Consider the following 12,506-nt stretch of genomic DNA (forward strand, 5'->3'; position numbering starts at 1 on the left):
GGTACACTACAAAAAGAAACAATCGAGAATAGTCGCTACACAGGGACAGAAATGCATGGAGAAAATGCTAGGCACGGCTTGCCAGGATCACCAAGTGGCGATTTCAGGGGTATTTAGAGATTTAGCTGCATTATCAAAAAGTCCATTTGTTACGAAACAAGCTAGTCTAGATGTTTTGACGGCGGACAATGTTGTTCAAAATCAACAAGCAACAATATGGCTATCCCAATTGAATCAGATGATGAAGCATTTGAGCCCAGTAGTATCGAATCTCAATGCACAGAAGTGAACAGCATTATGCAACGCGTTCAATCAATGTTTTCATCCAAAGCTATTGCAAGTCAAAATCTAAACAGTTCGGCAGACATAGAAATGGAAATCATCAGCTCGACAGGATCATCTACACCAATCAGATCTGGGAAAGAGAAAGCCTACAATACACGAAAGATAAGTCAAAGTGCTGAAGTAAAAAAGGAGATTGCTATAAGGGAAACAGCAAGAAGATCTTCCAGAAATGTAAAATTTTCGCAAAAGAAAGATGAAGAACTTTTAAAGGGATTACAAAAGCATGGAGGGAAGAACTGGGCAGCTATCATAAAAGATGAAACTTTTGACTTTCATCCATCGAGAATTCGTGATTCTTTAAGAGTACGAGCAGATTCGGCAGCATTTAAGAAACTTATAAAAAATTGAATTTAATTGTAATCAAAAAAGGGTTTTTATTAATAACTAAATTTTAAAATGTAACTTGTTTATTTAAAAATCTAAATGCAATTTTAATAGCACACTTCAAAAATATATTATGTCTCTTATTTCTTTCTTTTGTTTTACATTATTAACTATAATATCTGTTCCTAGAATGCAATAAATTGACTGTCACCCTTTAATGATTACTTATCGTTATAGCTTCTAATGAAACTTACTTAAAATCTCAAATATTTTGGTTCAGAACGGAATAATGAAAATGAAAAGTTTGAATCTAAATCTTAAAAATGTCTTTCTTGTTACCTGTTGTTACGCTTTTTCTCGAACTAAGTCAAATAGGCCGAAAAAGTTTAAGTCCAGAATCGAAAGTGCCTCTTGTTACTCGTGGTTACCCGTTGTTACACTTTTTAACCAATTGAGTAACTTTTTCGGCCAATTTGACTTAGTTCGAGAAAAAGCGTAACAACAGGTAACAACGGGTAACAACGAGTAACAACGGGTAACAACGAGTAACAAGAGGCACTTTCGATTCTAGACTTAAACTTTTTCGGCCAATTTGACTTAGTTCGAGAAAAAGTGTAACAACAGGTAATAACGAGTAACAACGGGTAACAACGAGTAACAAAGGGTAACAACGGGTAACAAGAGACACTTCCGATACTGGAATTTTTAGGCTCGAATGACTACGTTCTAAATGTAAATTATTTTCTGGTTTCACTTCTTGTTTTAGCTTTCTTTGGTAGAAATCGAAATAATTAGTCATAATTTGTAAAGGGGAGTAACACTGGGTAACAAAGATAAGTAAGGATAAAATGTCAAATGTTCAAACCTAGGCAAGTTGTATCTACCTTTAAAACCTAACATTATTTAATATATTATGTTTATTTGTAGGAAATCGTAATAAATTATACGATATCAATCAAATACAAATCGTATCTTCTGTATAACTATAAACATTAAGTTTAACATAATCCTAATACCTTTCTTCTAATTGATGTTTAAAGGAATAAGGGTTCAAATCATTTCATACCTAGTAAGTCTTAATATTATTCTCCTATGTCAGCAAATCATAACAAACTGATTGACCATAGGTTTAAAGAGAAAAAGAGCATTTTAGAATTTTCAAGAAGCATTTGATAGCACAAAGAGGGCGAAACAGAAGGTAGCTAAAAAGTCCCATCCTATACAATTTACAAGGTCAAGCATTACTATCAGAATCACTGCATATGTTAATAATGTCTTTCAATACCACTTTTGGTTGAAAACCATCAAAGTCATTTTGCTCCCCTCTGCTTCACCCTCTGTATCTGTTTCTGGTATGATAGTTATAACGTTCTCTTGGTTACTGGATTTCTGCTTTCGATCTTGATACAACTTTGATCCATTTGAAGAGCCAGTTTGAGAAAACTCCAGCTGTTTGTATCTGCATTTCCTTTTATTCCCTTTTTTCAATTCGATTTCGCTGAAAGACTTGGTTTCGTTTGTTTGAAGGCTTTGAAATAAAGATTTTTCACTCAAAAACTGGTTGATTCCCAATCGCTTCTTAAAGACGCCACTATTCGATGTTTTCTTGAGAGACATTGCGCTCGCGAACTACTTCACTAAACGCGAAGTGAACACTCCTCGTTCATATGCCTTATAGTAGTTGTTTTTATATCCTTTTCTAACACTCATTTCAGTTTTTTGAAACAATTATGGGTCATTTCAGCAAAAGAAAAATTGATTGAAATTGGTACTCCCTTATGAAACATTCATAATAATTGTTGTCTCTAGAGACTTTTCAATGATTAACGGTATTTAAAAGAATGGAAGTCTTTTGTAATCGCGATGTACATCGAAGGAACAGTAATTTTGTCTCCGTTATGTTCTTTATTGTACACTTTGAGAAATATTCCACAGAGGCTCTCAACTTATTCACTTTGGTTCCTTTTTAGAGAACAGTTTTGTCTGTTGGTGGAAAAGAATGTGTCCCTTGACAAATGTCCAATTAGTTCGCTTTTCATTTTCAAAACCATTCCCTCGAGAAATGAATAATTTCTTCTAACCCACCAGTGAACAATTTCGCACGTTAAATTAGAACATAATATCCCTTGATAAAATGTCCAACTTGATATTTTTAAGAAAGGAATACTTTGTTCCATTCTGTGGGAGAACGATTTTGTATGGCAAAATAAAAGAGAATGTACCATGACAATTGTCTAATATGGTGGCGTGTTCAATATCAAAACCGTTCTCTCAATACATGAATAATTTCTTCAAATACTTAGAGAACAATTTCGTATGTTAATATGAAACAAAACGTCTTTTGATAAATGTCCAATTAGCTTGCTTTTTCTGTACAGAATCGACTCAAAGGGAAGCAACTCTTCTAATCTGTAAGAAACCATGCGTTGTAAGCACTAGAACATTTCCAAATCCCAAGTTCTTATAATTTGAGTATCTTTTGCACGGACTAAATATTTCTAAAAACTGAAGTTAAATGTCCTCCTTACCTTTATTGATATGGTTCCAGTTAGTTCCGTTGTCACTTAATGAATAAAAGTTCAGTCTGGAACCCTCATTTATGGGGACAAAATTTGTTGTTTTTTCGGCGCCAAATAATTTTTACCCCCGTATAACAAGTAAACCAATCAGAAGGCTGCAAATATAATAAGATGATAATAAATTTCCTTGTTTTAAAAGAATAGGACACCCCGTGTAAATGAATATTTCCTGAATCAAAATAGTATATAAGGACCTAATTTATATACTAAATTATCAAAAGCCGGTATGGCACGCCGACGAGTGCTCTTCGTAGACTGGAATTCACTCAATGGATCAGCAAATGGAAAGCGGAAGTTGATTTTCGAAGAAAACGATAAAGGTAAATTCACTTGTCCGGCTAAACTTTGCTTACATGCCGACTTTGGTAGTAAACGGGGCTTGCGGAAACACATCGACAATAAACACCCCTGGCTTTATTATTTTGATGATCAGCCTGAGATCAATAGACAGGAAATTGAACTGAATCAACCAATGGCTCATAGAAAGGCTGCTACCCACTCAAAACCTCACTATTCTATAGAAGACGGTATCGGCAAGGCGTTTCTCAATTGGCTACGAACTACCTGTGGCGGAGGTAAAAATGAAAAGGAAGCTAACCAGACCGCCAAACGTGCACTCAAGTTTTTGATGTGTAGTACTGGGGACAATGAATCTCAGGCATCATTGTCTTATGAGCTGATCGATTGTTGTTTGGGCTCGACAAGCATCATCTTAAAATTCATGACTGTATTAGAGGAGGAATGGAAACTATCTTCCTCTGGAGCATTGAACTATGTAAAATCAATCTCTGATTTGATGGATTATAGAAAAGCGATGGGATCAATGATAGCAAATTGCGTTGTTTTACTATTACAGAGGTTTACTTGAGAAGGGCAAGGGATAATCTAAGGAAGAAAAAACGTCTTGATAGCACAAGAAATTTTGATTTAGAAACCCTCATTGGTCGCGACAGCTGGGCAAGCTTGGAAGAAATGGAGCGGGTTATCCCTCACCATATCAATGGCTTCAAGCAGGTTGTTGAAAAGTGCAAATCGCAAACACCATTACCTACCAAGCAGGAATTAACATTTTGCACTCGTTTCGTGACAACCTATCTTTTTTTACGTGTTAAATGCAGCAGACCCATGACATTTCAATATGTAACTCTTCCGATGATCGAAAAGGCAAAGCAGACTGATGGCTTCATTGATCAAAGAGAATTCAAGACAAGTGGTAAATATCTATTCGACACTTTAATTCTAACAGAGGAAGTCTTTACAATTTTGGATAATTACATTGATATTGTCAGACCTCACATGAAGCCAGCATGCCACTATCTTCTGGTATCAACAGCCGGAACTCAATACCAATCCTTAACAAGTGCAATGACGATCCTTGTTCACCAAGCAATAGGAAAGTACATCCATCCAACTCGCTACAGACAGATTATCGAGACCGCCAGTGCTGACAGGTTATCCCATTCAGAACAAGAAATAGTCTCCGAAGATCAAAAACATAGCTCAGAGGTAGCAAAGGTCCATTATAAGAAAAAACAGTCAAGAATTGTGGCAACGGAGGGGAAAAGATGCATGGAAAAAATGCTTGGAGACGCACGAAAGGACCAACAACAAGCCATTTCAGGTATGAGTTTGTCGTTCTACATCTGTAATTATACGTCAATCGATACTTGGGTTAGCAGCCGTATTGAGAGAGAAAGAGAGTAATATATGTGGTAGTGTGAAGGGTTCGAGCACAGACTTGCACCGCAAAGGACTGTGTTCGAATCCCATGCACTTCCAGGCAGGATTTATTTTATGGTGAAAGATTCACTAACTTCACTTATAATTTCAGGTATATTCAAAGATTTGGCTGAAATATCCAAATTTCCATCGATGAGCGTGGCAAGTGAAAAAGCAGGACCATCGACAAGCAATGTAGCTTCACCTTATGTGGTAAACTCTGACGAAGATATGCTTGATTCCGAGAGCATCGAAAGACAAAGTATAGAAGTTAATACTATTTTGCAACGAGTTCAAAACATGTGTTCGCCGGATGATAACGCAAATCTTGACGACAGTGAGGGTATCCAAATGGAAGTAGTGAGATCAGTGGATGAAGAAGCACCCGTCACATTGGAAGAATCGATTGTTTACGATAGAACCACGACAACTCGAAATTCATCAAGAAAAATGGAGGTTGAAGTAAAAGCTTAATCGAAAAACAAGGCAAAGAATGTAAAATTTTCCATCGAAGAAGACGAACAGTTATTAAAAGGTATTTTAAGACATGGCGAAAAAAGTTGGACAGCAATCTTAAAGGACACACAATACCAATTCCATCCAACGCGAAACCGAGATTCTCTTAGAGTGCGTGCAGACACGGCAGCTTTCAAAAAACTAAAGAAGAAACAACCCAAATAAACAGAAAACTGGAATTAATATTTTCTTAACTTAACATTTATGATAAAATTGTATATATTACATTAAAAATATCAAAGAATTTATAGAAAAATTTTTAGAGCGATAAACAAAACTAAAAAATTTTCAAAAACACTGCTTCCAAAATTTAACATGCTTGTTCCCAATAATATCAACATCTTCTTTGCTACTGGTGAAACCATAGATGCGATCAATTTCGGCAGCTCATGAATACAAAACATTATTTTCTTTTCTTATTTCGAGATTGTTTCCTAAAAATAGCCTGCTTGTTCCACTTAGTGTCACATTGTTCTTTGTTGTTACCCAATTTCTAGAGAAAAGGTGGATAGTGGCTGTCTAAGTCCGTAAAATTTTTAACTTTTCTTGTTCCCAGATTGTTCCCTAAAAATAGCCTGCTTGTTCCCGTTAGTGTCACGTTGTTCCCGGTTGTTACTTATATTCTAGAGAAAAGGTGGGTCGAAATTGTAGATTTTTCTTGTTCCCAGATTGTTCCCTAAAAATAGCCTGCTTGTTCCCGTTAGTGTCACGTTGTTCCCGGTTGTTACTTATATTCTAGAGAAAAGGTGGGTCGAAATTGTAGATTTTTCTTGTTCCCGGATTGTTCCCTAAAAATAGCCTGCTTGTTCCCGTTAGTGTCACGTTGTTCCCGGTTGTTACTTATATTCTAGAGAAAAGGTGGGTCGAAATTGTAGATTTTTCTTGTTCCCAGATTGTTCCCTAAAAATAGCCTGCTTGTTCCCGTTAGTGTCACGTTGTTCCCGGTTGTTACTTATATTCTAGAAAAAAGGTGGGTCGAAATTGTAGATTTTTCTTGTTCCCGGATTGTTCCCTAAAAATAGCCTGCTTGTTCCCGTTAGTGTCACGTTGTTCCCGGTTGTTACTTATATTCTAGAGAGAGGTGGGTCGAAATTGTAGATTTTTCTTGTTCCCGGATTGTTCCCTAAAAATAGCCTGCTTGTTCCCGTTAGTGTCACGTTGTTCCCGGTTGTTACTTATATTCTAGAGAAAAGGTGGGTCGAAATTGTAGATTTTTCTTGTTCCCAGATTGTTCCCTAAAAATAGCCTGCTTGTTCCCGTTAGTGTCACGTTGTTCCCGGTTGTTACTTATATTCTAGAGAAAAGGTGGGTCGAAATTGTAGATTTTTCTTGTTCCCAGATTGTTCCCTAAAATAGCCTGCTTGTTCCCGTTAGTGTCACGTTGTTCCCGGTTGTTACTTATATTCTAGAGAAAAGGTGGGTCGAAATTGTAGATTTTTCTTGTTCCCGGATTGTTCCCTAAAAATAGCCTGCTTGTTCCCGTTAGTGTCACGTTGTTCCCAGTTGTTACTTATATTCTAGAGAAAAGGTGGGTCGAAATTGTAGATTTTTCTTGTTCCCAGATTGTTCCCTAAAAATAGCTTGTTCCCGTTAGTGTCACGTTGTTCCCAGTTGTTACTTATATTCTAGAGAAAAGGTGGGTCGAAATTGTAGATTTTTCTTGTTCCCAGATTGTTCCCTAAAAATAGCCTGCTTGTTCCCGTTAGTGACACGTTGTTCCTTATTGTTAAACAATTTTCAGAGAAAAGGTGGATTTTCACTTGAGGGCTCCTCAGAAACTTATATTTTATGAAATATAATGACAATAACACGACATTACAAAAGAATTTATAAATCTAGTTATAGGGTTTCAAAGATATAAAAAGTATGGAACAATCATACAATGACAAAATCTTCTTCGATATCAGAATCCGGTATTTCGATTGGGTTTGTTATCTCTGAGGAAGTTTTGCGTACAGGTTTTATACGGATCTTTGGCTTGACCTCACCCCCTTCTTCTTCGTCTGTTGTGATCAAGGAGACTGGGTCCGTGATTACAGAGGGCGTTTTTCTACCTTTAATTCGTGGCGGTTTCTTATCTTCGTCCGAAGCGCTTTCCGTTGACGTGCCACTATCGATTTCATTTGACTTTTCCAATTTCTGTGATTTCTTCGTCCGCTTCAGGGATGGAAGAACTTCATCGTCGTCATCACTTGTATAGTCGCTGTAAAGAATCTTCAAGAGATGTAGAGGAGATCTTTTTGAAGACTTCGGCGGTGAAGGTGCAGAGGTTTTGCTCGAACTTGATGGGGTGGAAGAACTTCCCTGGGAACACTTTTTCCTTTTGATAGGACTGAAGTTTAACACTCAGTTGGGAAGTGTCGTTTTTGTTGAACTAGAAGAGTTAGAGTTTTGCTCTGCTACATTAGTAGGGGTGGAGGTTGAAACATTTGGGGCGGGCATATCCTTTAACGGAGTTTCAGGCACCGTTTCCTGCCGTGCCAGCCAAGCCTCGTAAAACGTGTCTCCGCCACGCCATTTGCGTTTTCTTCTTATCTCGTACCTAAAAAAAATAATGAAATCAGCCGTCAATATAACATCGTTTCGTGGTGCTGGAAGTTTCCTTATGTTTCAATCGGAGCATGGAGCATAAGAATTTCGAATCCATAATATATTCAATGGTAAAACTTAGCAAATTAACAATTTGCAGGCTCAGTTAATCACACTTTGAGAGAAATAATAACAAATACCTCTTTATGTCCTCCTGGTTGATAGGCACCTTCTTCCAATCCTCGTTAGACATGTAGTTCAAAGTATTGATACACAACTGGTAATGAGTAGTTCCTTTCTCCGTGTAGAAAAGTTGGTGTGTTTTAGCCCACCTAGCTGGAGTTGCCTCGTCCGACTCAAGAAAATAGAAATCCATATCCTCGTCATCCACAATCGGGTCTCTGACAATTTCCTGTTGTATTAGTTCATGGGCAGACTGAGAACATGATAATTCGTCTTCCTGAAAGTCTGACTCCATAATTAGCTTGTCGGAACCGCCGTCATAATCATTGTATATGCTTCCAACTTTGTCATCTTTAGTAGAAAATACGTAAGCGTCATCGCAGCTCTCGAATAGGGGCGTCTCTTTAAGCACCTCTGAACAATAATGAATGACCTCCATGCAGTGACGCCTCAGCCATCCTGTTAGAATGATATGGAAACCGTTCATTTAAATCAGCTGGATAATCAAGACGTGAGACATAGGAAATACATAATCTACTATACGCTCTAAGAAATTGCAAAACAAATTGCTTCAATTTAACAAACGTAGTTTTTTGAAATGCACCAATCGTAATTACTGTAATGCCTTACTTGTTACACTGGAATCATTCTTTGGTAACGGTTTTGTTGAGAACACCTTCAGCCGGTTGTATACAGCGTCATGATCTTTCGATATTCCAAAGTTTGGTAGCACATTCGTAGTGATAAAAAAAACCCGAGTTGTACATCACCTTTGTTGCACTGGCGTGTTTCTGTGAGAGCATGATTAAACCACCTAAAATAGAAATGATTGAACCCAAATTGTCAATGTTTTTACTCGAGACACGCCCAAATTCACTTTTGCGCAGGAATCGATATGCCAATAGTCTACCTCTCGAAGATAAGATTGAAATAAACTTTATCATTTTACCTTGAAGTATACGCTTTGCATCTTCACAACTAAGACTGTTAACAGTCCACTCGTCCATGAACACCAACTCGGTTTGATTGTTTATCAAATGTCCTGCAAATCTTCCCTCTTGGGTGACTCCAGCGATGTTTTCTGTTGGTATTAAACCTTCGAATACGGCAGCCCAGCTGGTTTTGCCCGAATTTGAGTCGCCCTCTAGCAAAAGTTTTGGCTCCTTCATTGGGAACTTTTTGTGCAACAATAGTTGAAAATATTTCTGCAAGAAATGAACTCGTGTCTTCCGTTCGGGAAAACTGTTCATTATTCCTGAAGAGAAAAACAAAAAGAAGGTTTTCATAGTTTCAAACAAATTTACAAAGTTCAAAAGTTTTATGTCACTTTTCAAGTATATCGAAATGTGTCGAAATGACAAAGGCCAATTTAAAAATCTGGAAGTGGTTACCTTGGATGAAAGGTCGAGGATATGGTACGTATGATTTATCATATGTGTAGCGGATGAACGCACGGGGTGTGCACCCTTCAGGAAAATTCCTGATTTTGTAAAACCGCTTCTCTGAAATTACGAAGATAGTACGTGCCGGCAACACTTCAATGATATTGTAAAGTATCTTCAGTGGCTTTATCAATCCGCAGTCTGGATCTGAAAGCAAATTCGATACCGAATTGATGTGCGATGCCAGCACATTGGCGACCGAGCCAACACGGAGTGATCTCATCAGGAACCTCTTCACTGTAAGACAGTACACATAAGAGAAAGCACTATCTGGAGCCTTTTTGTAGATTTTCCCGTTACAGATGGCATAGCTTTTCTCCTTCATGAACCTTGATAGCTCTGCTACAGCAATACAAATTGGATCGGTGGGAATGAACGATGGTGTAAGGTTAGAAGCTGAAAAGGTAAAAAATTATATAAATAATAAGTGAAAAAGCCACCATACATCTTTTCTCTAGAATATATGTAACAACAAAGAACAATGTGACACTATCGGGAACAAGCAGGCTAAATTTGGGAACAAGCTCGGAACAAGAAAAATAGCCATTATCCACTTTTTCTCTAGAAATTAAGTAACAACAAAGAACAACGTGACACTAACGGGAACAAGCAGGCTAAATTTGGGAACAAGCTCGGAACAAGAAAAAAGTTAAACATTTTACAACCCTAAACAGCCACTATCCACTTTTTCTCTAGAAATTAAGTAACAACAAAGAACAACGTGACACTAACGGGAACAAGCAGGCTAAATTTGGGAACAAGCTCGGAACAAGAAAAAAGTTAAACATTTTACAACCCTAAACAGCCACTATCCACTTTTTCTCTAGAAATTAAGTAACAACAAAGAACAACGTGACACTGACAGGAACAAGCAGGCTAAATTTGGGAACAAGCTCGGAACAAGAAAAAAAATTCAAATTTCAAAGCTTAACCATCCAAGATTCACCTTTTCTCTAGAAATTAAGTAACAACAAAGAACAACGTGACACTATCGGGAACAAGCAGGCTAGATTTGGGAACAAGTTCGGAACAAGAAAAACAGCCATTATTCACTTTTTCTCTAGAAATTAAGTAACAACAAAGAACAACGTGACACTAACAGGAACAAGCAGGCTAAATTTGGGAACAAGCTCGGAGCAAGAAAAAGAATTCAAATTTCAAACTTAACCATCCAGGATTCACCTTTTTCTAGAAATTAAGTAACAACAAAGAACAACGTGACACTATCGGGAACAAGCAGGCTAGATTTGGGAACAAGTTCGGAACAAGAAAAACAGCCATTATTCACTTTTTCTCTAGAAATTAAGTAACAACAAAGAACAACGTGACACTGACAGGAACAAGCAGGCTAAATTTGGGAACAAGCTCGGAACAAGAAAAGAGTTAAAAATTTTACAACCCTAAACAGCCACTATCCACTTTTTCTCTAGAAATTAAGTAACAACAAAGGACAACGTGACACTAACAGGAACAAGCAGGCTAAATTTGGGAACAAGCTCGGAACAAGCAAAAAAGATTTAATTTCAAAGCCCTTTAACAGTGTTAGGCGATAATTTTATTTAAAACTTACCATTGGAAGATTCTGCATCGTCAATGGTAAAGGCTATAGTCAAAAATTGGATATTTTTCATTGCTTTGTGAAGATCTTGTCTCGAATTTTGCGGCATTGATGGTCTAATCGTCAGCTTGGCAAATGGTCACCCTCCTCAAAATCTTCAAAAATCGGATTCTCGGTTAGTGTGAGCCCATCTCTTTTGCGCAGTTTTCTTCGGACAGCCTCGAAAAAGAATTTCATTGCCTTGTTGATGATGGCCGTGGAAGCGTGGTCTTTCAAAACCTGACACAGCAACCTGGAATAAACTTCGGCTGTATCGATCTTGCCTCTTCCTGATTAAAAGAACATTTCATTATTGAAATTTATTAGTAAGTAAAAATCAAGAAAAATTTAGAAAAGGGAGAGTAGATTTTTTGACATGACAAGAAAAAAATGATGGAGATATGAAAAGTATTTTATGACATACACCATCTCATAATCATTTGTATTCATTCCAAAAATATAAACAAGCCAATAAGTAAAACTTACCTCTCACTGTAATCGGCTTACACGAAGAAAACGTCCAACCCGGCAAGCATCATTTTTGAGGAAATGTCAGTTTCAAATTTTGCCACCCCACGTTTGGTTGATGTTATAGCGATCCAAAAAGACACGCCTAAAAATATAAAAAATTCCAATGAGCACATGTTCGGAGAAAATAAAGAGTTATTTTAAAAGTAAAAGCAAAGCGAAAGTACCATTTATTCACAAGCTGTCGGAGAAAATATCAGATATGGTTTAAAGATTGAACACGCCACACAGAGGACTAAAGTATAATATATGTACCTGGTATCATTGCTTCGTCATCATCCTCATATTGTTGGTATTCTTGGTCACTTTCAGTATTTCCATTTGTTTTTTTCAGTTCTTTCTCCAAAATAGAGGACTGCATGGCACACGTGCAAGAAAAATAGGCTACCACATCGTCATATAAGTTCACGATCGATTCAAGTTCGTCTCGTTTGCTATCTATATTATAGCTTGCTAAATTTATATCTTGTTCTTGTACATCCCAAAGACAACGTAGAGTAACAACAAAAAATTTATCTTTAAAAATCGGCACCAAAAAGTTCTTAAATGCATTTCGTACTGTAGAACTCCTGATAGTTCTTTTTACAGACATTGCAGTCCAAACAGTGCACACGCGAAGTGAACACTATTTGATGATATGCCTTAAGTGGATTAAATTTCGCGTGGATTAATTTTCGCGACTTTCGTGAATTTTGGCCATTTTCGCGAAATTTACTCCTCGCGAAAAGTTTAAAATCAGGATTT

The 12,506-nt window shown here is 37.2% G+C and overlaps 2 protein-coding genes across 2 annotated transcripts; one reads left to right on the forward strand and one right to left on the reverse strand.

Moving 5' to 3' along the window:
* Window positions 1-4,373: 4,373 nt before the first annotated feature.
* Window positions 4,374-5,441, forward strand: LOC136807449 (uncharacterized). The gene is made up of 2 exons (XM_067064034.1): window positions 4,374-4,869; window positions 5,080-5,441. Exons 1-2 carry the CDS (start codon window positions 4,374-4,376, stop codon window positions 5,439-5,441), a joined length of 858 nt encoding a protein of 285 aa, XP_066920135.1.
* A 1,776-nt stretch (window positions 5,442-7,217) lies between these two features.
* On the reverse strand, window positions 7,218-11,749 carry LOC136807423 (uncharacterized). The gene is made up of 7 exons (XM_067064008.1): window positions 11,721-11,749; window positions 11,208-11,524; window positions 9,587-10,033; window positions 9,145-9,450; window positions 8,826-9,009; window positions 8,213-8,654; window positions 7,218-8,025 (listed from the first exon to the last, which is right to left on the reverse strand). Exons 2-5 carry the CDS (start codon window positions 11,302-11,304, stop codon window positions 8,894-8,896), a joined length of 966 nt encoding a protein of 321 aa, XP_066920109.1. The 5' UTR covers window positions 11,305-11,524; window positions 11,721-11,749; the 3' UTR covers window positions 7,218-8,025; window positions 8,213-8,654; window positions 8,826-8,893.
* Window positions 11,750-12,506: the final 757 nt, after the last annotated feature.

Source organism: Clytia hemisphaerica, unplaced genomic scaffold, assembly GCF_902728285.1.
Source record: "Clytia hemisphaerica strain Z4C2 unplaced genomic scaffold, Clytia hemisphaerica genome assembly, whole genome shotgun sequence".
Lineage (NCBI taxonomy): Eukaryota > Metazoa > Cnidaria > Hydrozoa > Leptothecata > Clytiidae > Clytia > Clytia hemisphaerica.

Coding starts and splice junctions, on each gene's coding strand:
- LOC136807423 (XM_067064008.1), bottom strand. CDS start 11,304: ATGCCGCAAAATTCGAGACAAGATCTTCACAAAGCAATGAAAAATATC. Junction 10,034..11,207: donor CGATGCAGAATCTTCCAATG/GTAAGTTTTAAA, acceptor TTACCTTTTCAG/CTTCTAACCTTACACCATCG. Junction 9,010..9,144: donor TGCAAAGCGTATACTTCAAG/GTAAAATGATAA, acceptor TTTCTATTTTAG/GTGGTTTAATCATGCTCTCA.
- LOC136807449 (XM_067064034.1), top strand. CDS start 4,374: ATGACATTTCAATATGTAACTCTTCCGATGATCGAAAAGGCAAAGCAG. Junction 4,870..5,079: donor CCAACAACAAGCCATTTCAG/GTATGAGTTTGT, acceptor TTATAATTTCAG/GTATATTCAAAGATTTGGCT.